The sequence below is a fragment of the Balaenoptera ricei genome, chromosome 4 (assembly GCF_028023285.1).
Source record: "Balaenoptera ricei isolate mBalRic1 chromosome 4, mBalRic1.hap2, whole genome shotgun sequence".
Classification (NCBI taxonomy): domain Eukaryota; kingdom Metazoa; phylum Chordata; class Mammalia; order Artiodactyla; family Balaenopteridae; genus Balaenoptera; species Balaenoptera ricei.
This window is the reverse complement of record NC_082642.1, coordinates 68,948,053-68,974,354: the sequence shown is the minus strand read 5'-3', so window position 1 is coordinate 68,974,354 and position 26,302 is coordinate 68,948,053. Positions and strand designations below refer to the sequence as shown.

Sequence of the window (26,302 nt, the reverse complement as noted above, 5' to 3'; positions counted from 1 at the left end):
CATTCTTTGCTCTTGTGTTTCCTTCAATTTAATCTTCACGATTGAAATCATTGTTTCTTTTATTTACAATTATTTCTTGGGTTCTATTAAAGCACTTTTTAACCTCTCTAATTCTGATATATGTTATTATTTATAGGTTGTATTATTTCCTTAATATCATTTAATTTATCTAATTTTTATCATCCAAAAGCTTTATAGAAATCCCAATCTGTAATCTCTTCTTCTAGTCTTCTTGTTCTGATGGATTTATGTATTTTTCATATTTTTGTGAGGATTAGGGAGAGGGAAGAAACAAAGACATGTTTTCAATCCACAATATTTCATCAGCCCCATTTTTCTTGTGGGTTATTTTCCTATTATTTACAGGAGTTTTCTATTCAACTCATTAATTAATCTTTCATTGCTTACATATGTTGTAAATATTTACTTTCAGTGTGTGCTTGTCATCATTAAAAAATCTTATCTGAGGTATTGAGATTTTAATTTCAATTCTTATCCTTTCCTTTATAGTTTATACTATTTTATTTCTTGTTTAATAAATTCTTCCCTACTTCAAGATGTGACAGTATTTTCTTATATGTTCTTCTAAAACATTTAAAGTTTGCTTTTCATATTTATAACTTTAATTTATGTGGGATTAATTTTTGTGTGTAGTAAGACATAGAGATAATTTTCTGTCATGTAGGTAGCTACTTTTAGCTGAAGAATTTTTCCTTTCCCCTTGATTTGTAATGTGACTCTGGCATACACCAAATTCCTCCTTTTTCATTGATCTATTTATGAGTTCACTGTTATTCTCCATCTGTCTCTCCTAATTGATACTACACTGTTTTAATTACCACAGCTTATTAGTAACTCTTGAAATATGGTAGGTGAAGTTGTTGCTCCTTATTCTTTTGCTTTGAAATGATCTTGGTCATTCTTGACATTTACCCATCTAAGGTCTGGAAAGAAACAAACATACTCTGCTGCAATTTTGATTAGAGTAGTTTGGATTCATGGATGAATTTGAAACTTATTTTTATTTACTTCAGTTATCTCATAAAGCAGACATACTGTGCTCCCATGGAGCATTTCCAGATAAGTTAAAAAAGAATATATACATATTCTCCTCCACATCCAGACATAGGCAGTGCACATTTGCACCTGTTCATATATGAATGGAATATTCATAGAAATATATATAAAAACTAGTAACTGTCAATGTTTCTGGGGAAGGAATTGGGATCTGAAGTGAGACAGATGTTTACTTTTCACGGTAAAATATGTTATACTATTTTGATTTTTCTACTTTGTTCATGAGGTAGTTTTTCTATTAAATTATCCCATTTGAAGAGTACAGTTGTCTGGCCTAAGCCAGCATCTTAATTATGACAGATGATTAGTGTAAGGATTGAGGAAAATATTGAAGTGGCAAAACCACATTCTTTTTCTGTGATATCTTCTACCTTTTACCACAAAGCTCTAGTCACTCAGAAATCTTTAAATAGAAGTTCTAGGGTAATTACTCCAATTTTCTTACTAAAGATGACTATGATGTCATTCAAATATTTTAAATGGCAGAAAATCAATTCTTCAAATTTATCTGATAATGTCTCAGGCTATGTGTGTAAACAAGATGAAGAATTAATCATTTGGTTGCTAGTAATGGGTGAAAAAGGCTATATTTTATTCACTTTTCTATCACAAATAGCTCAGTGACTTGTATGTAAATGATCTTTAATAAGTATCTTTTAAAGAATGAATTAATGAATAAGTGCATAGAAAATGATTGATAGGTACTTTGAGGGTGATGTGTGGTGGTTTGTTGTGGGGTATAAATACAGAACCGAGAATATAGCAAGTGCTCAGCAAATACATCTATTGCTGTTCTCAGTACTATACATACTACTTCTATTCCTATTACTCCAGAGCTTTGTCCTCAACTTAACTCTGGACAGTATTTTTTGTTAATGATCTGGGTAAAGATAGAAGGATGTTCATCATTTTAATGGATTTCACTCCTCTTGGATGGAAAGAACTTCATAGGCTAGAACAATGTGCTGAATCTAATGAAGCGTCATTTAATAGTGTTCAGTATCCTAAAGATGAGGTAAAACTCAAATTATCAAGGACAGGGTGAAGGTAGAATTTCCTTAATGGCTGTATGTGTAAGATTTTAAAGAGTCTTAGTAGGGAGTATGTCTCAGCCTGAATTACTAGTGTACTATGGCCACTAAAGAAGATGATACTATCATAGATTATATTTTAAAAAATATTTTCTACAATGAGGACACTTATAGTGGTGTTCTATGAAGTAAAGTTCAACCTATACTTGAAACATTTGTTATGTTCAACTCGACATCATACTTCCTGAGAAACTTAGTTTGGTAGGATATTCAAAAAAGTGTTCAGAATGGTGTATTGAAAATAGAAATTCTTCCTTTGAGAAGAGAATGACTCATGGAAGATATAATAGCTGTCTTAAAATATTTAAAAGGAAGTCAGATGATGGAGACTTTATGACTTTTAGGGAAAAAAAGAAGAACAATAGATCAGTATAAGGAAGAAATTCCAAATGGTCCCAAATGTAGCCAGCTGCTTTAGAATTCCAGACTCATGGTATTGTGCAATGATAGGGTTCACAACCACATGTTAGGATTGTAGTAGAGGATTAAGGAATTAGTTACGTAGCTGGATCAGATGAGCTTTAAGCTGAGTATTTTGTATTCCATGATCTATTTTGGCCTAATATAGGGTGACTTCAGATATGGCCATATTTATTATTAGGAAGGATTATTATACACCTGTCTCTGTTGATGGACTTGCTCAATAGAATTCATATAATATTGTGGGAACTCAACAAATGTTGTTTTATCATTACTATTTTTAGACCTATCAAATAGATAAAACAAGATGTTGCATAATGATGTGATATAGTTGGTAGCAAAAAAGGTGATCTGAGTAGTCTAAGTGTTTAAAACTATTCCTAGTGTGGCAATAATTGTTACTGGGTAAATCACAGAGTTGGCTCATGTGTCTAACACTCAGTACATTGTCTGGCACACGTTGGGCGCCACTTGAGTGAATGGATGGCTAATTCCTCTCATTGCTTGATGGGTGATCACTAGCTTCCAACCTGCCCGAAGCACCATTTATTTAATTCACCTTAAGACTTTCCCCACAAATTCTACATCCTTGAAGAAGGAGGCATAAATAATAATGGGAGAAGGCATGGGAATGGAAGCTGCAGGAACTGGTGGGGAGATCTCTGGCAGTGCAGAGGAAGTCAGCTCTGAGCGTGAAGCTGAGTGTTTTCAGGAGAGAAATAGAAGTGTTTAAGGGGAGATTCAAGGCAACTCTCTAGGATGGGGACAGTAGAGAAAGTACTTCAAATTATGGCACTCCAGTAGAAAATATTGCTTTCATATGAACATTTATAGAATATATTTGGAACATTTCTTTTGAACTCAAAAATAACATTCTGTAACCTGTAAGGAAATGTAAAAATGTAATGATATAAAACAACATGAAATCCTACTAAACATCAAAATCCTTTTGTGGAAAGTGAAACTCTTAGAATGTGTTTTTGAACTGTTTGTTTATTTGGTACTGATGGCTATATGTGGTCACAGAGACCAGCAAGGCAATGACAATTCTATTTAGCAGTTTGAAAATATTGGTCTTTAGACCATGCATGGGGAAATTCTATGATGTCCTAATTGTTTACTGTACTCTTATCTTGGATGATAGATGAGAGATGAGAGATGTCCACACTTCACTTAGTCTTCCCTACAAAGATCATTATTGATTAGATTGTACAAAACTAGAAATACGTATCTCTAGATTTTATTTCTGTTTGTTTCTAGTGACACAATTTGACAAAGACTTGTATCAACGATTAAATTTTGTGCCTCTTCCTAAATATTATGAATCTTGTTCCCTAAGGACAATAGATTATGGTTTAAAGGGATTTATTTAAATCCCTTTGTGCTCTTTTTAAGTAAATGTCGTATATCTCTGTTTAAAAAAAACAACAAAACTATTTGGAGGCAAGAAGTCATTAATTAAAAATTGAGTTTTTCTTCCTTTCTTTCTCCCTCTTTCCTCACTCCTTCCCTTTTTCATTTTCTCTTCCTCCTCCTGCTTTCCTCTCTCTTTTCTGACAAGCTGTGTAACAACTGTATCCAAGTTCCCAAACTTTACTCTCCAAATTCTTTCCCTGCCTTCACCAAGAGGTGAACAGACCATAAAATACCATTGTTTCCATCAAATCAGAACTGTCAGCACATGTATGGGCAAGAGAAAGAAGTTGCAAGGGAAGATTTATCTTGGAAATGTTTTTGTGTGTGTCAAACAGAGATGAAATTATTTCTGAGTTTAAAAATGGTCAACACAATTTGGAAAACATGGCAATATTTATTTGTGATAATAAACCTGTTTTTAATGAAATCCATGGATGTCCAAACACAAACTGAATCATGACAACCCAATGGCCTTTTGTTACAAAAAACATGACATATGTCCCATTAATTTGCTAAATGATACGAGTGCAGAGAAGGATGAATCAAAAACACTAAAATCCTTTTAAACACACCGTCTAATATAGATATCAATTCTGGAAACGGCATTCAAAAATAGTTCCTCTGCTTTAATTTCATCTGCTGATTTTTTGTTACTGTACTTTTACAAATTTCTTTAAAGCTCTAATTGTCATCATTCATTTCAACACAAAACTGCTAGCACTTTGGCTTGACTTTTCATAGAGGACTAAATTCTATCACGTTAATACATATGTAGGGAGGTATACAATGTCATTTGGAAATATATGAGTCTGAAAGGGCCATCATAAATATCCTACAAACTATATAGTTCATAGGCTATATATACCACATGGTATATATGATGGTTGACTAGATAAAATTATATACCTGTCTGATTTGATTGTCCCTAACAACTTCAGACTTCTTTTACATTACAATTACTTATTTGGCAAAAAAGTTTAAGTTTGCTAGAGATTTAAGTTTCCACACGTACCATTAAATCAAATGCCTAAATAATTGTTGCTTTTCAAAAATTCACCTTGCTCTTTTCCAGAAGTCATTTGGACCCATTTGATAACATACAAAAATCAAACTAAATGCAAGAAAAGACCTTTCTAAATAAAATTTTCTTATTGTTAACTTATAACATGGTCACCCTATTATAACTTTTAAATTGAATTATTAGGATCTGCAAATTAAAAAAAGACAATAATGTTCATAAATAAAATCCTAGAAAGAAAGGCACTTATGCCCTGCACATGGTTATTCCAGTCTGTAGATGCTACAACCCTTTTCAAATGGAACTGGTTTCTGGCCTGCATACAAATACAGCAAAGTGCCAGAATAAAATCAAATCAGAATGCTTATGAAAAACAATCAAGTTGGTTACCAAATGTTTCACATCAGTAGGAAATTTCTTTAGAGACTTCTGATGGAAATTTGAAGTGTATGCTGTTATATCAAGTGCAGGAGAGGTATAAGGCTGTTGGAGAAATTCCCTTAGTTTGTTGACTAAAAAGCCAAAACAATTGTTGTAACAAAAAGCTTGACAAGATAATTAAATGAATGATAACAAAATCTCATCAGGGAAGTGCCCATTAATTGAATTTATTTGGGAGCATGTTTCACATGTATAACCAAATTATCTAATTTTCACTCACATTAAAAGGTGATAGTCTATAACAACTAATTACTAGAAATGAAGGGAAAGGCCAGTACTTTGAACCAATAACACAGAAGAAAACAAATATCAAAGGACTGCCACCGTATTTGACAGCTTCCTAAGAATTCCATTCATCATTTTGCCCTATGAAAATATTTCTGTGAAACTCGCCAAAGAAAAGAATCCCAGTAATTTCTATGTAGTAGTGTCTTTAAAGCTGGAACACAAAACCACATTCTCTGAATCCTTTCATTACATTAACATGTGTCAGTATAAGTATGCCAACAGGTGAAATAACTGAGAATAATATGTTATAGATAAAACAATTGAGTTTTGGTATTTCTTTTCTGTAAGAAGATTAGTGCCATCCTTGTTTTCTTCTTTAATATTACGTATGGTTGATTGTTTTAAAATTTTTTGTTGCTGTTTTTATGTCATACAGATAAAAAAATTGAATTAAAGCATTATTACGGTCAACTTTTAAATTTGAAATGAAGAATGAAATAATCTATACTTTACTCAGATTTTCTACTTTGAGCTATTAGCATGATCTCTCCAGATTCAAACTGGGTATTTTTAATGCTTTAGCAAATGACTTTTCAATTTCCTAAAGTTAATAATGAAACTCATGATATATCTGTAGCAGTCAACTAGATTTTGTTCACAGTCAACATATTCAATAAAAATTTAAAACTATGAGATCTGTCACTCTTATATTGCTAATGCCATCCTCTAAAACAACATTAATCTGTTGGTAAACATTTGGCAAGAATTTTGTATACTAGCAAGACAATGAAATAAAGTCAATTTTGGCTTAATGTTTATATAAATTGTAAGCAGCCTTGACTATTTGCAGTTTCATCAGAGGCAAGAAAATCTGAAGTAATAAGTGATGACAGAAATATTCTTTTAATTTTGCAACTTTTTTTCTAAAGAAAATTATTATCTAAATAAATACACTTTAAACATATTGGGTAAAATTTCATAACAATATTCAAAATATTTCTTGCATTTAAAATTTATGTTTCAGCTTTAAAAACAGTTCTTAATGTTCTATTCATTGTGGGACATCATTTTACATTCAGAAAACTAGCTGTTGTAATTATAAAACTAGCAACTCTCATTCACAATGACTTCATCACAACCTGAAACAGTAATAAAACTTAGAGCTGCTTTATCTTCCACAAAGTTGATGCTACATTCATTTAAAAAAAAAGAATAGGGCTATGCTTTGTTTTTCTAAATCATTTCCCTCAATTAGTATAAAATAGATGTCTGTTATGGTATAGCTATGTAGATCGAGTAATAGATAAGTTTAGAGCAACAGGTAGGTAGATAGATATAAATATGGCCATCATTAAAATATAATAGAATGGTTTTGCTAAGTGAAGTAATGCATATGAAAGATTTCATTTATATCTTATTTTGTTGTCATTTCTATTTCTGTTTTTATCTTTCGTTTAATCAATACAGTAAAAGACAGTTTTCTGATTAAACAATATTTCAGATGTTAAACAATTCTTTTTATTTGTTTACATTGGCAGTTCACAGTCTAAAAGCATAACCAATCAGGCAAAAACTGCACGTAGACTGCTCTGGATTTTGAAGACTTTTTGCGTCTAACAGATTTTTATTTGAAGTTACGGAGCAATATCTACATTTTACTGATAGTTAATAATTGGGAGGGGGAATTATAAGTAAACAAATTCCTTGAAAGAGAAGATTTTTATCTTTAGTGTTAGCTTAATGTCTTGCTCAGCACTTTAAAATTTTCTTAGAAGGATAACTTTCTAACCACTACTTTATGATTAATTTAATCACCCCTATATTGTGAACCTAGCTATTCTATTTCATGAATATTGCACATTTATTTCCAATAGATCTGTTCCTTGATGATCAGAATTGGAACCTGTGTTTCTAACTGAAAACAATTGGCACATTTTATTTCCACACTACTTTCACATAAGAGGTATTTAAAAATACAAAGCTAATATTTTTTCATGAGTTCCTGGGCTTAAAAATTCAAAATATTAAAGTTTCATCAGTTTCATCTTAGATGAGACTTGCCTTTAAATACACGGTGTGTTTTCTGTAGAAGTTACCTATATGTCTTCAAAAACCTGACTTGTCTAGAAAAATGACTCTCTGAGACAGTCATGTTTCTTTTTCTGTTGTTGTTGTTGTTCTTGTTTTTTAAAAAAAGACAAAACAGCAATAAACATTTTAGCTCTTTAATGAGCAAAGATCATGTCTCTTAGCATTGGACTAATAGTCATTATTATCTTTATTTCACGCAATGACCAGTGACATGGCCAAGATGTACAAAGTTGTTTCCATCAAGTAGTATACAATTTTTTTTTTTGTATAATAAGCTTTCATTCTTGAAAAAGAGTAACTGAAAAGAAAGGTTTCTGTTACTGCAGTTAGTTTGTCAGAGAAAGTTCTTTGCATTATCTTACAAACTATCAAAATTGCTAGTCATCTGAAAAAATGTAAAAAAAAATCACATAACTTTAGTCTAATAGAAATATAGTACAGGTAAGAGAGAAAGTATTTATCAGGATGTGCTCTTTAAGTCCATCTCAATTTTTTTTAATACAAATGTACATCTGATTACATATACAAACATTTGGAAAGGTCTGTGATATACTGTTACTGGTAAACAACAGGGGGATGAAGAGTTTCCTGTAGTCTTAGAATATTCATTTAAAATCACACGCATGTGTAAGACTAAAATCCTCCAGGTGTTGACTCTCCTTCTAGGTTTTGCATCTACGTTGCACTCTACTGAGATTGCGTGAATAAATTCCAGTGAATGAACCTCAGTGAGAAAGATAAGTGATGTGAGAAGGGACATAACTCTATATTGAGTTATTATTAGTAAACATTTTGTCATGCAACATGAGTAAATCAATGAACTGAGAACTGTAATCAGAGTGGTAATTTGGGGCATCCTTATATCATAAAAGACTAGTAAGTAACTCTTTGGACACACTTCACCTTACCAAAAGGAACAAAATACAGAGTAACAAAAACCACAGCAAAGTATAGATCCTGTAACACATATCCAATTAGGGTTATAGTTCCATGAAGTACTTAGATGGGAATGAAAAGAATATTAAAAACATAGGAATTTTTTTTCTGGGATTCATATCAGCGAGTATTCACAACTATACCTATAGTTTCTTCAAATACCTTTCATAACTAATTCCGTCTATTATCAAAACTACTGTGAATTATTTTATTGTAATTACTTCTGCCCCTTAAAATCTTCTTGAGGTTCTGCCAATTGATGGAGGAAGCTTCTATTAAAAACTCCAATGGGATGAGAAGAATTTTAATTACGGCTTAATCAGCAGCACAGCCACCAAGCATATAAATTATCATGCACATCGTGCTAAAAATATCCAGTTTCCTTTATCCCCACAACTTTATACTGACAGCACTTATGTGATAATGTTGTACCTGCCAGTCTTTAAACTTCGTTGTTTTACTGGCAAATTTCAGCATGAGCCTCTGCTAAGGCCATTAACAGCATTGGTGCTTTGTGTACTTATCCAAATATGTAAATATGGTCTACACAATAAAACAGCTCCAAATAAAAACTGGTGAAAATTATCTGACATTCCATTGGTGTGTCCCTTGTGCATATTCATGGTTGTTTTTTTAATTTTTTATATTTTATATTTCAGACATAGTTCTTTCCTGTTTGGTGTTCCACATGCCTAATTCCATCATGTAACATAAATCTTCAAAAAATTAATTCTTGAATGTGAATGAAAAAGTATCATTCAGAACAATTGCTTCAAGCAATTGAAATTCATTTTTAAAGTTGATTTGTGTATATATGTACAATTCATGTTTTTTTCAAAGCCCCCAAAGTTCTTGATATGTATATTCACATAATATTCCTCCTTATTTAAATAGTAAGCGTCTTGTAGGTTGAAAGCCAAGGAATCTTCAGTAATCTTTTACTGCAATCCATCAAAAAAATAGAGTTTGCTTCTCTTATCTGGCTATACCCTGGTTGTTGAATGTGAGTGGGGGTGGGGATGAGGATGGGGCAGAGTATTGTTCTGTCCTCCGGTAAATGTATTGAATGTGTGTAAGGGTTGAATCCCTGGTATAGTGTTGGGAATCATTGTAATGGTGTTGGGTGTCATTAAGGGAACATCATCAGGTGACCTCCTCATAGCTAGTGTGTAATCTGGGGGGCAGGCGGTCCGAAGAACCACCTCATGTGGATGGATGGACTCACATTCATGATCCAAATCGGTGTGCTTCATTTGAAGGGACATGATCTCCTCTTCTTGTGCGTGGGTCAGATCATTCGTAGTCGTGCGCTGAGGGCTGCATCTCCTGTGAACATCATGTCTCCTCTTATCCTTTTTGTAGTACAGGGCTGCAAAGGCCAAGATGTTCAGAAACAGCAGTGATGCTCCAACTGCAATAGTGACGCTCAGCTCTGTTGAGTAGTCCCTTTGATCCACTGAAAATGGACTCGGTTGTTGTTTGGGATCATCCTGCTTGGCAGTGGGAAAGGCTGATGTGACAGATACAGAATTTTTTCTCGTAGGTCTGAAAGTGATGTCAGTTGATGGCACTTTAGTTGTTGTCGAGGTATACTGAGAAATGTCATTGAGATTATGCAGATGAGGTACCAACTCCAACCAGAGGTTTACTTTATTGGCTCTGTAATGTTCTTTAACTCTTGGTTTTAATCCAATATGGAGATAAAGTTGGTCTTTCTGGGAATATCTGGTCCATGCTACTTCTTCAAAGCGGTTGGGTTTGGTATGGATGAATTTTGTGTCTTGAGGGACTGGTTGATTTGGGTCACTAGAAAAGAGAAATTATGAAAAATTGTTTTATTCTTTTAAAAATCAAAATAATACTGGTTTAACATCTAATTGAAGAGGGTGAACTCAGCCAGGCTTTAGACTGTGTTTTAACATAACTTGGGTCAATTTAGAAATATAAATCCCAGCTCAGGCAGATTGTTGGATGATAATGTAGTATAAGTAAATCTCACATTCTTGTTCTCTCTACCCACGGGCTGCTATATACCCAAAGATTTAAAAATTCGTGTACATATGAGTTGTCTCATAGGCAAGCTAGCAGAGACAGCATTGGAAAAACCCGGGCATTTGGAATTGGCAGGTGAGGATTTGAGTCCTGATGCTGCTGTACGCTAAACATATGAATATCTAGGTAAAGCTCTCGTAGCCTAACGTCCCTTTTCTGTAAAATGGGATTATAGTATCTGAGCTGCTCACCTCGCAAGGTAGTTGGGAGGATCAAAAGGCATACAGTACTGTAAATTGAAAAACCTTTATAAAATATTTGTCACTATTGAATAACAATAATAAGAAGTCCTGTGTAATTAAAAAAACAAGATAAATTTAATTATTGAGTAATGCAATGAAGGTATGACTGTCTTAATAAACTTTACAAAGGAAGAATAAAGCAGTGATTTTTTTGAAACACCACAAATATAAATTTTGAATAAAGGAACTTAATGTATTGTTGGTATTAATCTATTAAATTAAATCATTTGGACACAAAATACGTATTTTTTAAGTGCTTAAGAGGATATTTTAATTAAATTATAGCAAACTTCATTCCTTAGGTACATACCCAGTTTTAGCAAAATTTGTCCAGTATGTCATTACGACTGCACTCAGCATCACATCATTTTTGGAGAAATTGCAAGGAAATAACTCTGTAGGTCCAATCATGGGGATTCCTAGTACGTAGGGAACCTCATCACCATGAGCTGCATCAGCCCAAGCTGGAACCTGATCTGTTTGGCAATGATGGTAAAAGGCATAGAAATATGTGGGTGAACCAAAGTTTGAGTGAAGATCTGCTGTAGCTACAGCTGGTGCCACCCACTGATGGTCCGTAAACAAAGCTAATAATGTCTTCCTTCTGGTTTCAGGGTTATGACGGTCAGCCCAGTCAGTATACATGAATTTAATGGTTTCTCTCAAAACATCTTTGCCTTCAGGGTATCCATATAAGTTATCAACAAAATTAGAAACAGCAAAGTCAAAATCACTAGCGGAGATACCATCATCGCTATCTACTATATTTTCAACAAATTTTAACCCTTCCCCTTGGTTAACTCCTAACATTATATCATAGTTGAGAAACTCTCCTTGCTCCATCAATATCTGAGGATCATCTGGTATTACATCACCATCAATCACAGGTCCAAAGGCTATGTGGTATCGTGCTGGTTGAATATCTTGGTCAACAAGTTCTTTGTAAGGCTTCTTCTGTAGGCATTCCACTAACTCTACTGTATCTGAAACATTGCAACCAACTTTTGTGGCCAACATTCTAGCATATTTTGCAGGTTGGAAACTAACAGCCCAGCTGGAAAGGGCAGTTCCACTTTGAGCTATTGCTCGTTGAAAAAGTCCTATAGGAAAAAACAACAAAGAGTTTCAGATGACCTTTGAATAATGCTGTGGTAAAACAATAAAATCTGATATTTGAGACATGTCCCAGATATGACTCAAGAAACAGGGAGATAGAGACAGTTTTGCTTAAGAGAAGGTACATAAAGTCATCCCCAGGGTATAATGAATTCGAGAGGTGGACCTAAGTCATCTGCTTTGAGTAGCAACTAGTTTGGGATCAAGAGATCTAAATTGTGCAATGTCTCAAAAAGGCAGTAAGCAAGGAGAGAAGGAGAGTGTGGAAATACTTGTGGCAAAAAGGCCCAAATATTTATTTGCCCAGCATGTAAACACCTACGCTGTTATCATAGCCAACCAGATGCGGCTAACTCTCTCCCCTTTAACTCATCATCAGACTTTGTATTGTCTTTTGAGGATATTTCCTCCAATTTGGCTGCAAGCATCTTCCTTCAAAATGGCTCTGTGTGTTTGTTTTAATCAGATTTTATCTGAAAAAAAATTGTTCAGACCTCACATAACTACTGGGGCTGGGAATTTGCTAATACCCTGGGGATGGCCCTAAAGGCACACGAAACAGAATATCACTTTAGACATACTCTTTCCAGCTCTTTATGTCAGACATAGTATGCTGAATATTCATCTTTCAGAAGAAGTTATAACATTTGAAGTATTTTCACTAGGTTAAAGAAAAAGCCATCAGCAGAAGGATTTAGTGGGGGGGGGGGTGATTTAACTTTTTCCACTGTTGAATGTGCACTGCTATATTTTATCATAAAAGATGAAAAGTACATGGTCCACTGCTTTTCACTTAATTACATTTAAGAATTATAAATCATGGTCCCATATGCAGCTTGATAAGAGCTGCATACCATTCAAATTTATAAATGAACTTTACTTATTAAGGTATTCTCTAATAAAATTCTTGTTTTAAAAATATAATTTATCTATTTTATTTAAAAAATTACATTTATTGTCAATTTCCAAATACAGCTTTGTAGTTCAGTTATTCAAACACATGCTCAATCATTCATATGTGTTAATGTGTAAGAACTCTTTCACAAAGGTGTTAAAGTAATGACTGAATTAGAAGCAAAGTTTTCATTTTTTCTCCAAACATATATGTATTCAAAATGTCTGTAATATGTTCCTAGATAATTATAAAAACATTCAAAAAGTCAAACAATACTAATTTAAATTTGTTTTGGTTTCTGACATCTTTATGAACACATTTTCAGTTTGCTAGAGCAAAGTTTGCCAGAGCAAATAATATAAATACAAATAATTTAAAAAAATTATATAGGCTATGTGTTTGTCCACATTTGCTCAGAGAAATATTGTACTGCTTAAAAACTTTATAGCTAAAATAAGATTTCTATAAGATTCTTTCCCATTTTAGGGACTTAATGACATTAATTAAATATACCAAAAAAGGTTTTAAGGACAATACACATCACATTTGATATAGTCTGAAATATGCCATCTAGATGATACTGGGAAAAACCACATATTCTATTGTCAGCGAGAGTGCTTGTTATGTGTGGCTGACTCCTGATAGATACAGGCCTGAGCATTGTTGCAGGTCTGGAAAGTCCCCAGACCTTAAAGTCTATGTCTGCAATGGAGGTAAAATTAGCCTGATGATTTCAAGATCTCTTCTGAGCATCTCCTGGTCAATTCAGGCAGCTTCGTTAATAGAGATAAACTTATGACTAGATCAAACGTAAGTCCATTCATCTAGCCAGGCATGGACAGATTTCCTTGAAGAGTGTGATGGAATGCTGTATTTTCAATTGTTTGCATAGCCATTTGCCACTGTTTACCACATTATGAGTTGATGAATAGCAATGCTAGCTGATGAACTAATTGATTCATCTCTTTATGCAATGCTAGTGTTATACTGGCTGAAAATGGCTTTGGTGCCCATGTTCACTTTACATTTAGAAAAAGTTTTAGAAAAAATCAGCGCAAAGAGCATTTGAGACCAAATGATCCTAAGAAGTCTGAACAGATTGTCCAATGTTATCCTAGATAAGTACTGGCGTTAGTATAGTCCTCAGGCTAGAACAATCTAATCTGTTCAATTAAGAAAAACAACAGCAACGAAGTTTGTTATTTCAAAATAAGTCATTTCACTGCAGACCAAAATCTCTATACAATTGAAAGAGTTCTCACACATGTGTCATTTTGTCATCTCGGTTCAGAACTCTACTAATACAAATGAGATGTTACATAAACTATGTCTATAAATTAAGTCTATAATAATATATGATCCTCCAAATATACAAACTCATTTAATGACTGTTATTTTGAAATTCCACATTAATGTGTCTTTGATACCAAAAACAAATATTCTATGTCTGGTGCTCATATCATAAAACTCAGTCTTACAAATTAAGAAGCTTCATTCTTAAGCTTCTTAAGAATTGACAGTGTATACTTTCTTAATATATATAAAATGACGATGGAAAAGCAGAAAATACAAGATGGTCTATGCTGATGTATATTCTCTATTTTCCTGCCTATTGTGTATGTATAATGGAGAGAAAGTATTTGTTTTACAGACTTCTCCAACAAAACACCTCTGTTCTTGTAGATATTTCAAGTTAATAATGCTATAAGAATGGGTGACTAAACTCATGGTAAAATAGGAGTCCATAAAGACCAGCATGATAAGCCTTGGGCAGGCATTTTGGAAAAAGGATGTCAAGGCCAGAAAATGGAGACAAGAACAATATTTCATGAATTTAAGCAGCCTCAGTGCTTCATGCTGCTTTGCCAGGCTTCAGGGGAAAAAAAATTAACACTTTTGGAGTTGAAAATAGAAAAAGCACAAATTCAAACATATTTTTCTTTTTAATCAAAAGCTCTACTAGTGACCTTGATGCTTTGACAATTTTGGATCACGCATGCAAAATAATCAAACGTCCATTCTCTACTCAGACAACAAGTGAAAATCACGTTTCCACACAAACTAGCTTACGACTGCTTCCGTATTATCTTCATACTAGTAAAGGGTTTAAAACATCTACTATCTAGAAAATAGATTATATACAAGCCTTGCATTAAAAAAATAATGAAAAAAAAACCCTTGTCTTTGATTTTGATTACTGAATAAACAGAGATAACAGAACTGCGAACATCTTTGATTTTCCCCAAAATCACCCTTTGGAGGAGAGGAAAGTACTGTAATGCTAATTATTCTGAAGTGTGTTTGAAAGGGCATCCATACCAAGCTCCACAGGAGACAAAGAAAAGAGTTTGACAAAAATTTAAACATGCATAGAGAAGCTGAAGAAACAAAGTTTTAAACAGTTATTGAGTTCAACCTAACACTTAGTTTAAACAGAGAAATATATACAGAGCATCACATACTACTGATGGTCGTGGCATGCAGACACCAAAATTGTCAAAATTTGCAACCTGCATAATACCTTTGGTTGAATTGCTCCAACGGTTACCTTCAGAATAATGGGATAAAGTCAGCAGATTGACACATGAACCCCCAGCACCAGATCCAAAAACAGTGATTCTTAAGGGGTCACCACCAAAGAATCCAATATTCTCACTAGTCCATCTTAAAGCCTGTATGAGATCAAGGAGTCCATAGTTTCCTTTTGCAGCCTGATCCCCTGTGCTCAAGAAACCTGGAAAACAGAAATAAAAAGACATCAAAGAGCAACCTTTTGAGCTGACATGAATCAAATAGACATCAAATTTAAATACAATTGAAGCCTGTGTTCATCAAGATGAGTACAATCCAAGTTCTTTAGTAAAAAATTACTTCCCACCAGAATAACATAATTTACTTTAGGAAGAATAGCAGAGACTAAAATCTGAAAAATGACATTTATCTTCCCCAAATGTTCCCAAGTTATCCAGGTAACAGGTAACAGGGGGCAGATAAAGAGAATGAAAACATTCTGAAAGACCTCAAGGGAGATATTCTAAGGGCCAAGTTACCTGGTGGAGATATTTGGGATGGTATCATGGGGTGTATGAGAATGTGTTTTTGCGTAAATACTGTCAGTCCTCAAGTTGCTCGTGGTCTAATATGGTTGGAATTTAAGGTATGTGTGGCAGAGTGGCAGGATATGACGGTAGAGAGCAGGGGTATTTTTCCAAGACTCGTGCATAAAATTATATGCAATTCTTTGCATATATAGGTGTATGCACATTTTTATTGATGATGCCCCATGGTTAAGAATCACTGTACCTGACGTAATTTGAGGTTACATTTTAGAACGCCCTAAATGCTAAACTGACAAGATCTGCTCAACTAGAAAACAGTGTAGAATATTTGCAGATTTTTGAAAAGTTGAGATTCATATTTCTCCAATACTCAAAGCTCCATTTTATAGTGAATTTAATAATGAAAAGAAATATATGTTGAATAATAGAAAGAATGGAGGTGGTGAGACGTTACAAAGATCTAAACTGACAGAGTGGAAAAGGCAATTGAAGAAAAAAGGAAAAGAACAGTCTAAAATTAATGAAAACAAACCTCAATTAAAATAGAATTGGGAGGTCAGAAAGGGAAGCTCTCATGCCCTATGACAATAGCAGAGCTCAGCAGGAAGAACAAAAACTTTCCTTGCCTGGCAAGAGCTCAGCCAATGAGAAACTCTCACAACTCAGCCAGTGAAAAGCCACTCTACTTCAAACTCTCAATTCCTCCAATGGGCTCTTTGTTTACTACAGCCCTCCCAGCTTCCTTTTCCCCCTTTTAAACAAGTTCTCCTCTCCTTGCTGTGGGGGGACTTGCATGTGGCTTGCCATGGTTGTAGACCCCAAACAGCAATCCTTTGTTGATCCCAAACAAACCCATTTTTACTGCAGAAATAGCTGGCAGTCTATTTGTTTTAGGTCAACCTTTTGATAGCCTGCACGGGGATCCAGAGAAGACCCTTGACGACTTCCAGGTTGGTGGCAAACAAGTGTGATACCCTCATTGAGCCTGTTGTTGCCCACTGCTTTTCTCGCCAACCCAGGAATTTAAGAGTAAGTCTTTCTCCACTCAAGTGTCTGCCCTATTTGCATTTTGAAGCCCTCCAGGTTTTACTGGGGATCTTTTTTTTTTTTTTTGAATTTATTTTATTTATTTTTTTATACAGCAGTTTCTTATTAGTCATCCATTTTATACACATCAGTGTATACATGTCAATCCCAATCACCCAATTCAGCACACCCCCACCCCCACCCCCACGCCGCTTTCCCCCCTTGGTGTCCATACATTTGTTCTCTACATCTGTGTCTCAATTTCTGCCCTGCAAACTGGTTCATCTGTACCATTTTTCTAGGTTCCACATATATGCGTTAATATGCAATATTTGTTTTTCTCTTTCTGACTTACTTCACTCTGTATGACAGTCTCTAGATCCATCCACATCTCTACAAATGACACAATTTCATTCCTTTTTGTGGCTGAGTAATATTCCGTTGTATATATGTACCACATCTTCTTTATCCATTTGTCTATTGATGGGCATCTAGGTTGCTTCCATGACCTGGCTATTGTAAATAGTGCGGCAATGAAGATTGGGGTGCATGTGTCTTTTTGAATTATGGTTTTCTCTGGGTATATGCCCAGTAGTGGGATTGCTGGGTCATATGATAATTCTATTTTTAGTTTTTTAAGGACTCTCCATACTGTTCTCCATAGTGGCTGTATCAATTTACATTCCCACCAACAATGCAAGAGGGTACCCTTTTCTCCACACCCTCTCCAGCATTTGTTGCTTCTAGGTTTTCTGATGATGCCCATTCTAACTGGCGTGAGGTGATACCTCATTGTAGTTTTGATTTACATTTTTCTCATAATTAGTGATGTTGAGCAGCTTTTCATGTGCTTCTTGTCCATCTGTATGTCCTCTTTGGAGAAATGTCTATTTAGGTCTTCTGCCCATTTTTGGATTGGGGTGTTTATTTTTTTAATATTGAGCTGCATGAGCTATTTATATATTTTAGAGATTAATTCTTTGTCCGTTGATTCATTTGCAAATATTTTCTCTCATTCTGAGGGTTGTCTTTTTGTCTTGCTTATGGTTTCCTTTGCTGTGCAAAAGCTTTGAAGTTTTATTAGGTCCCATTTATTTTTGTTTCTATTTCCATTACTCTAGGAGGTGGATCAAAAAAGATCTTGCTGTGATTTATGTCCAAGAGTGTTCTTCCTATGTTTTCCTCTAAGAGTTTTATAGTGTCCGGTCTTACATTTAGGTCTCGAATCCATTTTGAGTTTATTTTTGTGTATGGTGTTAGAGAGTGTTCTAATTTCATTTTTTACATGTAGCTGTCCAGTTTTCCCAGCACCACTTATTGAAGAGACTGTCTTTTCTCCATTGTATATCCTTGCCTCCTTTGTCATAGATTAGTTGACCATAGGTGCGTGGATTTATCTCTGGGCTTTGTATCTTGTTCCATTGATCTGTTTCTGTTTTTGTGCCAGTACCATGTTGTCTTGATTACTGTAGCTTTGTGGTATAGTCTGATGTCAGGGAGTCTGATTTCTCCAACTCCGCTTTTTTCCCCTCAAGACTGCTTTGGCTATTTGGGGTTTTTTGTGTCTTAATACAAATTTTAAGATTTTTTGTTCTAGTTCTGTAAAAAATGCCATTGGTAATTTGATAGGGATTGCATTGAATCTGTAGATTGCTTTGGGTAGTATAGTCATTTTCACAACATTGATTCTTCCAATCCAAGAACATGGTATATCTCTCCATCTGTTGGTATCATCTTTAATTTCTTTCAACAGTGTCTTATAGTTTTCTGCATACAGGTCTTTTGTCTCCCTAGGTAGGTTTATTCCTAGGTATTTTATTCTTTTTGTTGCACTGGTAAATGGGAGTATTTCCTTAATTTCTCTTTCAGATATTTCATCATTAGTGTATAGGAATGGAAGAGATTTCTGTGCATTAATTTTGTATCCTGCAACTTTACCAAATTCATTGATTAGCTCTAGTAGTTTTCTGGTGGCATCTTTAGGATTCTCTATGTATAGTATCATGTCATCTGCAAACAGTGACAGTTTTTCTTCTTCTTTTCCAATTTGTATTCCTTTCATTTCTTTTTCTTCTCTGATTGTCATGGCTAGGACTTCCAAAGCTATGTTGAATAACAGTGGTGAGAGTGGACATCCTTGTCTTGTTCCTGATCTTAGAGGAAATGCTTTCAGTTTTCACCATTGAGAATGATGTTTGTTGTGGGTTTGTCATATATGCCCTTTATTATGTTGAGGTAGGTTTCCCCAATGCCCATTTTCTGGAGAGTTTTTTTTTATCATAAATGGGTATTGAATTTTGTCAAAGCTTTTTCTGCATCTATTGAGATGATCATATGGTTTTTATTCTTCAGTTTGTTAATATGGTGTATCACATTGATTGATTTGCAAATATTGAAGAATCCTTGCATCCCTGGGGTAAATCTCACTTGATCATGGTGTATGATCCTTTTAATGTGTTGTTAGATTCTGTTTGCTAGTATTTTGTTGAGGATTTTTGCATCTATATTCATCAGTGATATTGGTCTGTAATTTTCTTTTTTTCTAGTATCTTTGTCTGGTTTTGGTATCAGGGTGATGTTGGCCTCATAGAATGAGTTTGGGAGTGTTCCTTCCTCTGCAATTTTTTAGAAGAGTTTGAGAAGGATGGGTGTTAGCTCTTCTCTAAATGTTTGATAGAATTCACCTGTGAAGCCATCTGGTCCTGGACTTTTGTTTGTTGGAAGATTTTTAACCACAGTTTCAATTTCATTACTTTTGATTGGTCTGTTCATATTTTCTATTTCTTCCTGGTTCAGTCTTGGAAGGTTATACCTTTCTAAGAATTTGTTCATTTCTTCCAGGTTGTCCATTTTATTGGCATAGAGTTGCTTGTAGTAGTCTCTTAGGATGCTTTGTATTCCTGCGGAGTCTGTTGTAACTTCTCCTTTTTCATTTCTAATTTTATTGATTTGAGTCCTCTCCCTCTTTTTCTTGATGAGTCTGCCTAATGCGTTATCAATTTTGTTTACCTTCTCAAAGAACCAGCTTTTAGTTTTATTGATCTTTGCTATTGTTTTCTTTGTTTCTATTTCATTTATTTCTGCTCTGATCTTTAGGATTTCTGTTCTGCAGCAGTGAATTCCACCATTCTGTCTTCCAGGTCCACTTATCCATTCTTCTGTCTCAGTTATTCTGCTTGATTCCTTCTAGTATATTTTTCATTTCAGTTATTGTGTTGTTCATCTCTGTTTGTTTGTTCTTTAATTCTTCTACATCTTTGTTAAACATTTCCTGCATGTTCTCGATCTTTGCCTCCATTCTTTTTCCAAGGTCCTGGATCATCTTTACTATCATTATTCTGAATTCTTTTTCTGGAAGGTTTCCTATCTCCACTTCATTTAGTTGTTTATCTGGGGTTTTATCTTGTTCCTTCATCTAGTACATAGCCCTCTGCCTTTTCATCTTTCCTATCTTTCTGTGAATGTGGTTTTTGTTCCACAGGCAGGATTGTAATTCTTCTTTCTTCTGCTGTCTGCCCTCCGGTGGATGAGTCTATCTTATTGGGGATCTATTTTAAGGCTTTGTCCTCTGGCTAAGACTTTGTTCTGTATGCGAGTACTTGTTTGGCACTTCTGCCTGATTTTTGAAATTGGGCTTTTTGAATTGGAACTGTGCTCACCTTTGGCAGGATTCCTTTTGGAACGGTGCTGGCTGTTTGTCCTGGAATTGCCTAGCTTTTGGTCCATCCTTCAGGAACAGGGGCTGTTTCTTTAGAACTGTGCCAGTTCAGCCTTTGACCCAATTCCTTTTGTAATAGGGGTGTTCTATTGGCACTGCACTATTAAGCCTTCAGCCTGACTCCCTTCAAATTGGGCTGCTCCATTAAAGGTGTACTGAGCAGACTTTGCCTTGGTTCCCTCTGGACTAGACTGTTCCTTTTGAACTGGCTGGTATTAGGCCTGCAGGCTGTTTGAGCTCTTTGAGTTGCTTGAGCTGTTTAGGCTGTTTGAAAATGATTCTTTTTCTCTAGGTAGAAACCTCTGGGGAATGGGATCCCAGTTAACTAAACATTTTGAGCATGCCCCACTTATAGGGACCTTGACCAATTTTATGTTTTAAAACTATGGTCCTCTTATTCAAACAGAAAGTCACAAAAATTATAATCATCCTCATCAGTTCACTCAGTTCCATGTAATTAATTATTTTTTCATCTTGATCTTTTGTTAGCACTTTTATGAATTCATCAGCTTTCCATTAGAGTTCAGAAAATGCTTGTTCATTCAGTTCAGCAGTATAGTCAGTTACCAGAAACCTGTACTTGTCAGAGTCTTTTCCATGAATTCCTTGAAGATGAAACCTTTTTATAGCAACATATTTGCAAAAGCATCAGAGTACACCCAGAACTGTCTGTAAATGACAAAAGACTTAAAAATGACCACAGTTAAAGATTTGATGAAAGTTCATAATAATGCAATTGACAACAGAGGCAAAAAATATACAAATCAATTTTCACTGCAAAGTAAAGGAGCTGTTACAGTGGAGGATTACTGGACTGAATGTCAATATTATAACATAGTATGAGTGTGTTTCGTGTTTGGTAATTGCAATCATTGTTGCTTTTGTTGTGGTCATCCATTTACAATGCTTGGTGTCAGTTTATTTATCTCTTGTAAAAATAAAATACAGTGTGTGTGTGTGGAAAGAAAATAAAAATATAAAATAAAAAAAACAAACAAAAAAATCCAAAAAACTATGGTCCTTCCTCAGGTACCTTTCTAACTAATGGACCAACCTAACGAAAGGTGATTTAGAATATCAATGACCATTATGGGAAGCTTTTTAAATCCTCAAACTTACTTTTCTTGAAACTGAATTGGGCAACCATAGCTCTAAAATTTCCAAAAACTGAATGTAATACCTATTTCAATTGGTATTTTGAAGCTTCCAAATGTTATCAGGAGTCTAAAATTGCCTCTTTGCAAAATAAAAGTTTTAAGATTAACTGAGGCAAACAATTAAAGAAAGATAAAATTGCTTCTGAAGCTCCATTCTCCTTCTCTGGCTTCTGTGTCTCATGCCCTGCCTCTGGTGCCATCTTCCTACTTCCCCTCTATATCACCTACACATCCTCTATGTCCTCAATTCCTCCATATTAATTATCTTGCCAAACTTCCCTTTTTTCCCTGAAACTCAGCCCACCCATAGGCAAAGATTTTCCCAAAGTAACCAAAGATCCTCTCAGAATTACCGAGGAATTTAATATAGTCATTCAGACTTATCAGCCTGGTTTCTCTGATTCATATCAGCTAGTTCATATGCTTGTTGGTGAAGGCCAGACCCAGTACTGGATGAAAACTGCTAATTGGGAAAATCCTGAATTCTAGAATCAACTGAGAGACCAGCCTGCTAACTTATATCTGATCAGGCTCAGGAAATCACTGGTGACTTCATCAGGCAATTCCTAGGGACTTTCCAAAGCCTGTTGATTGGATAAAATTCAGGCTTGCATACAAAAATATGATGAAACTGTTCATGACTATTACAATCGACTTCAGATTATTTTTAGAGAAAATTCTGGTCTTCCTTCAGATGTTGATTCTACCCTGATAGCTTTTAACTCTATGTTTATGAATGGGATGCACAGAGACCTTTCCCTTCTAGTGAAAAGAATCAGGATGGAATGGGAAACCATGTCCACTCCCGATTTAGTTAATCTGACAAGGCAGCTCTCACTCACTTTAGATGGGTCAGCTAAAAGGAAAACCATCAAAATTCTTAATCTTCAATTCCAGCAAATGAAGGCCCCTAAACAAAACCAAAACTGTCCTGGTTTCTGCTATTATTGAAAAGAGCCAGGAAATTGGAAAAGAAATTGTTATAAATTTAAGTGCTGTAGGTGCCTTCAGTCTTCCAGCCTACCTTTCTAAGTTCCCCCCAATTCTCAATGACAGGGCTCCAAGGAACTACAGGGGCTCTTCCCTACCCTCCCTCTTGATCAGCTTGGAGAAAAATTTCTCCAAATTGGGGATGAATCTCTTCCAGTCCTAAGTGACACCAAAGTCACACTCTCCATGCTCAACCCCACTACTATAAAGCAGCTCTGCTTTGGAGTTCCAAAAAGTTCAAATAGTGGGGTTGAACCTCAAGAGGTTCCTGTCTCTGAATCCATTCCCTTTCGTTTAGGCCCTTTGAGAGATATATATCCTGCTCCTTAGTTCCTCTGCTCCTATCCATATATTAGGCCAAGACTTCTTAGAGAAGTATCATGCCAGAATTTCTCTCTCCCCAAAGGGGGAGACAATTCTAGAACTTTACAGTAGTCATCAAAGTAAACTACCAGTAGAATTAAATTACCCTTTGACATCTTTTATTTGTTCTGTCTCTGATGATACTAGAACTGATTCTGGAAACACTGATCTTTGGCCCTATTAAATCAGCTACCATTTTCCTTATGGGCAAGATCTCCAAGTGATGTTGGCAAATCCACAACGCACCTGTTATCAAGATTCAAATAGATCCCTCAAAACCTTTTCCCAGGATTAATCAATACCCTACAAGTAAAGAAGGCATGAATCCCATAATAGAAGATTACAAGGCTCAAGGCCTCATTTTCCCTTGTACTAGACCATGTAACACTCCCATTTTACTGATGAGAAAACCTAAGGGCTGAAGGTAGAAGTTTGTCTAGGACCTCCGAGTAATAAACAAATTGTTATCCCTTGACACCCTGTTATTCTTAACCTTAATGCTCTACTAACCTCCATTCCCACTGGAAGCAAATTCTTTACTGTAATTGATTTATGCAGTGCATTCTTTAGTATTCCAGTTGTTGAAGCTAGCCAATAACTTTTTGCCTTCACGTGGAAAGAAAAACAATTCACCTAGACAATAATGTCTGATGGTTTTGTTGAGAGTTCTTTGTATTTCTTACCAGTCCTGAAGGCTGATCTGGATGACATAAAGTTCCTTAGAGGTTCTACTTTGTTGCAATATGTGGATGATTTGCTTTTTTGCTGTCCTCAAGCTTCCTCACAGGAAGGCAACATCCACTTGCTAAAGCTTTTAGCCTTAAAGGGACATGAGGTCCCAAAGGAAGACTATATCTAGATCCAAATAGACTTCACAGTGTCTTAAATTTCCCAAAACCCAAAACTAAGCACCAACTCTGAGGTTTTCTTAAGCTAGTCGGTTACTGCCAAAACTGGATTCCAAATTTCTCTATTATGGCCAAATCTCTGTATGTTTTACTCAGTGGTAACAAATTTGACCTAATTTTATTGGAAGAACTGGATGACATAGCCTTTGAGGCCTTAAAGAAGAGTTTGATGAATCAAGTGCTCTTGGCAATCCCAATTATCAGATTCTCTTTTTCTTTTTTTGTATATAAAAAGAAAGGGAATGCCTTGGGGTACTCACCCATAAACATGGGAACCACCATTGACTCATAGGGTGTTATAGCCAGCAAATGGACCCTGTGGCACAGGGATACCCCCTTGCCTTAGAGCCATTATGGCCCCTGCTGGTTTGATTACAGCCACTGAGAAAATTGTTGTGGGATCCCCTTTAACTGTTTTTGTACACCACACAGTGGAAGCCCTCCTAAACTCTCATCACACTCAGTATTTCTTTGTCAGCCACCTCATCTCTTATGAAATTCTTTTTTTAACTGCTCCTCACATAACCCTTCTACATTGTAACAACCTTAACCTTGCTACTCTTCTCCCCTCTGTCCCTGATGAGGTCCCTCATGACTGCTTAATGCTGTTGTACCACCTCCTGACTCCTGATGATCTACAGGAAATTCTTTTGGGTAATATTGACTTCTCATGGTTCACTGATGTTTCTTATTTAAAAGGTAACAATGTGCTGTTCTGGGTGTGCTACTGCAACTCCTTTTGATAGTGTTGAGACAGCACCTTTACGTATGGCTACTTTAGCCCAACAGGCTGATTTATATGCCCTTACGTGGGCTTGTGCTTTAGCCAAGGGCAAAACTTTAGCCAAGTATAATATTTATACTGATAGTAGATATGCTTTCAGAGCAGCTCACGATTTTGGAATGTTGTGAAAGCAACGTGGCTTCCTTACTTCCAGCAGAAATAAAAATGGCCCCTATGTTCAGGAATTATTGGATGAAATATTTTTACCTGCTGCTTTAGTTATTATTAAGATCCTGGGGCATTCTAACTTTGACTCTCTTGAAGCTAAGGGAAATCACCTTTATGACCTTTCCACAAGGAATGCTGCCCTTAAAGGAACCAACAGCAGCCAAACTGCTAGCATGGCCTGGAGGGATATTTCCCCAAATGATAATTTAGAACAAGTGGCTAGAAAGGCCCAAACAATTGGCCTCAGAAAACAAAATCCTCAACAATTGTTGGAAATTCAATTATAGAATTGTGAAAATACAACAGGTGTAGATTTGATAAAAAGAGAAAACTTTGGTTTGGACCAAATAACAACCCAGTCCTACTGGAGACTCTAAAATTTCCACTCCTAACCACTGTGCATGCATTAAACATTGGTCTACTGACAAAATGACAGCATTCATGAATCAATATTGGTGGGAAAACATTAACAAGGCTACAAAAAGTGCCTACCTCACTTATCCCACTTGTGCAAAGTACAATCCAGGGAAACCTGTTCTTACTGTTCCTGGACATTTTAGACTGCCTAGTGGCCTTGATGACTTGAGGTCTGGCAAATGGATTTCATACAACTTCCTCCATCTCATGTGTATAAATATGTTTTAGTCATGGTCTGTATGTTTCATACTTGACTGAAGCCTTTCCTTGTGACAGGCTACTGCCTCTTCTGTGGCTAAAGTCCTTTTGGAAAAGATTATTCCTACCTTGGGAACTCCTTTCAAGCTTCATAATGATTGAGGAACCCACTTTACTGGTCAGGTACTTTGACAAGTCGGCACTGTTTGGCTAGTTTTACAACACTTTCACTGTGCTTACCACCCTTAATCCTCTGGTTTAGTTGAACACACTAACGGCATTATTAATACTCAATTGGCAAAATTTGTAGAGGCCCTCCAAATATTTTGGCCAAAAGCTTTGCTGTTGGTCCTTCTAAGTCTCAGATCCACCTCTTTTGTAACTCATAAACTCTTACCCTTTGAGATAGTCACAGGGTGCCACAAGTCAAAGGACTTGGCTTCTGCCTCTTTTGATCCACAACTAATAAATGAGAGATACTCTAATATTGT

General features: G+C 35.4%; 1 protein-coding gene across 6 annotated transcripts in view; it reads right to left on the bottom strand.

Moving 5' to 3' along the window:
• Positions 1–9,541: 9,541 nt before the first annotated feature.
• Positions 9,542–26,302, bottom strand: part of NLGN1 (neuroligin 1) — a 707,492-nt gene continuing 690,731 nt past the window's right edge. For 3 of the 6 annotated variants that reach the window (XM_059922011.1, XM_059922015.1, XM_059922016.1), the window contains 3 exons: positions 15,572–15,757; positions 11,323–12,112; positions 9,542–10,524 (listed from right to left, as the gene is read on the bottom strand). In XM_059922011.1, coding sequence (XP_059777994.1) covers positions 9,702–10,524; positions 11,323–12,112; positions 15,572–15,757 — 1,799 coding nt within the window. In that variant the 3' untranslated portion in view covers positions 9,542–9,701. Of the gene's footprint in view, positions 10,525–11,322; positions 12,113–15,544; positions 15,758–26,302 lie in introns of all 6 variants that reach the window. The other 3 variants (XM_059922013.1, XM_059922012.1, XM_059922014.1) reach the window with 1 other exon arrangement.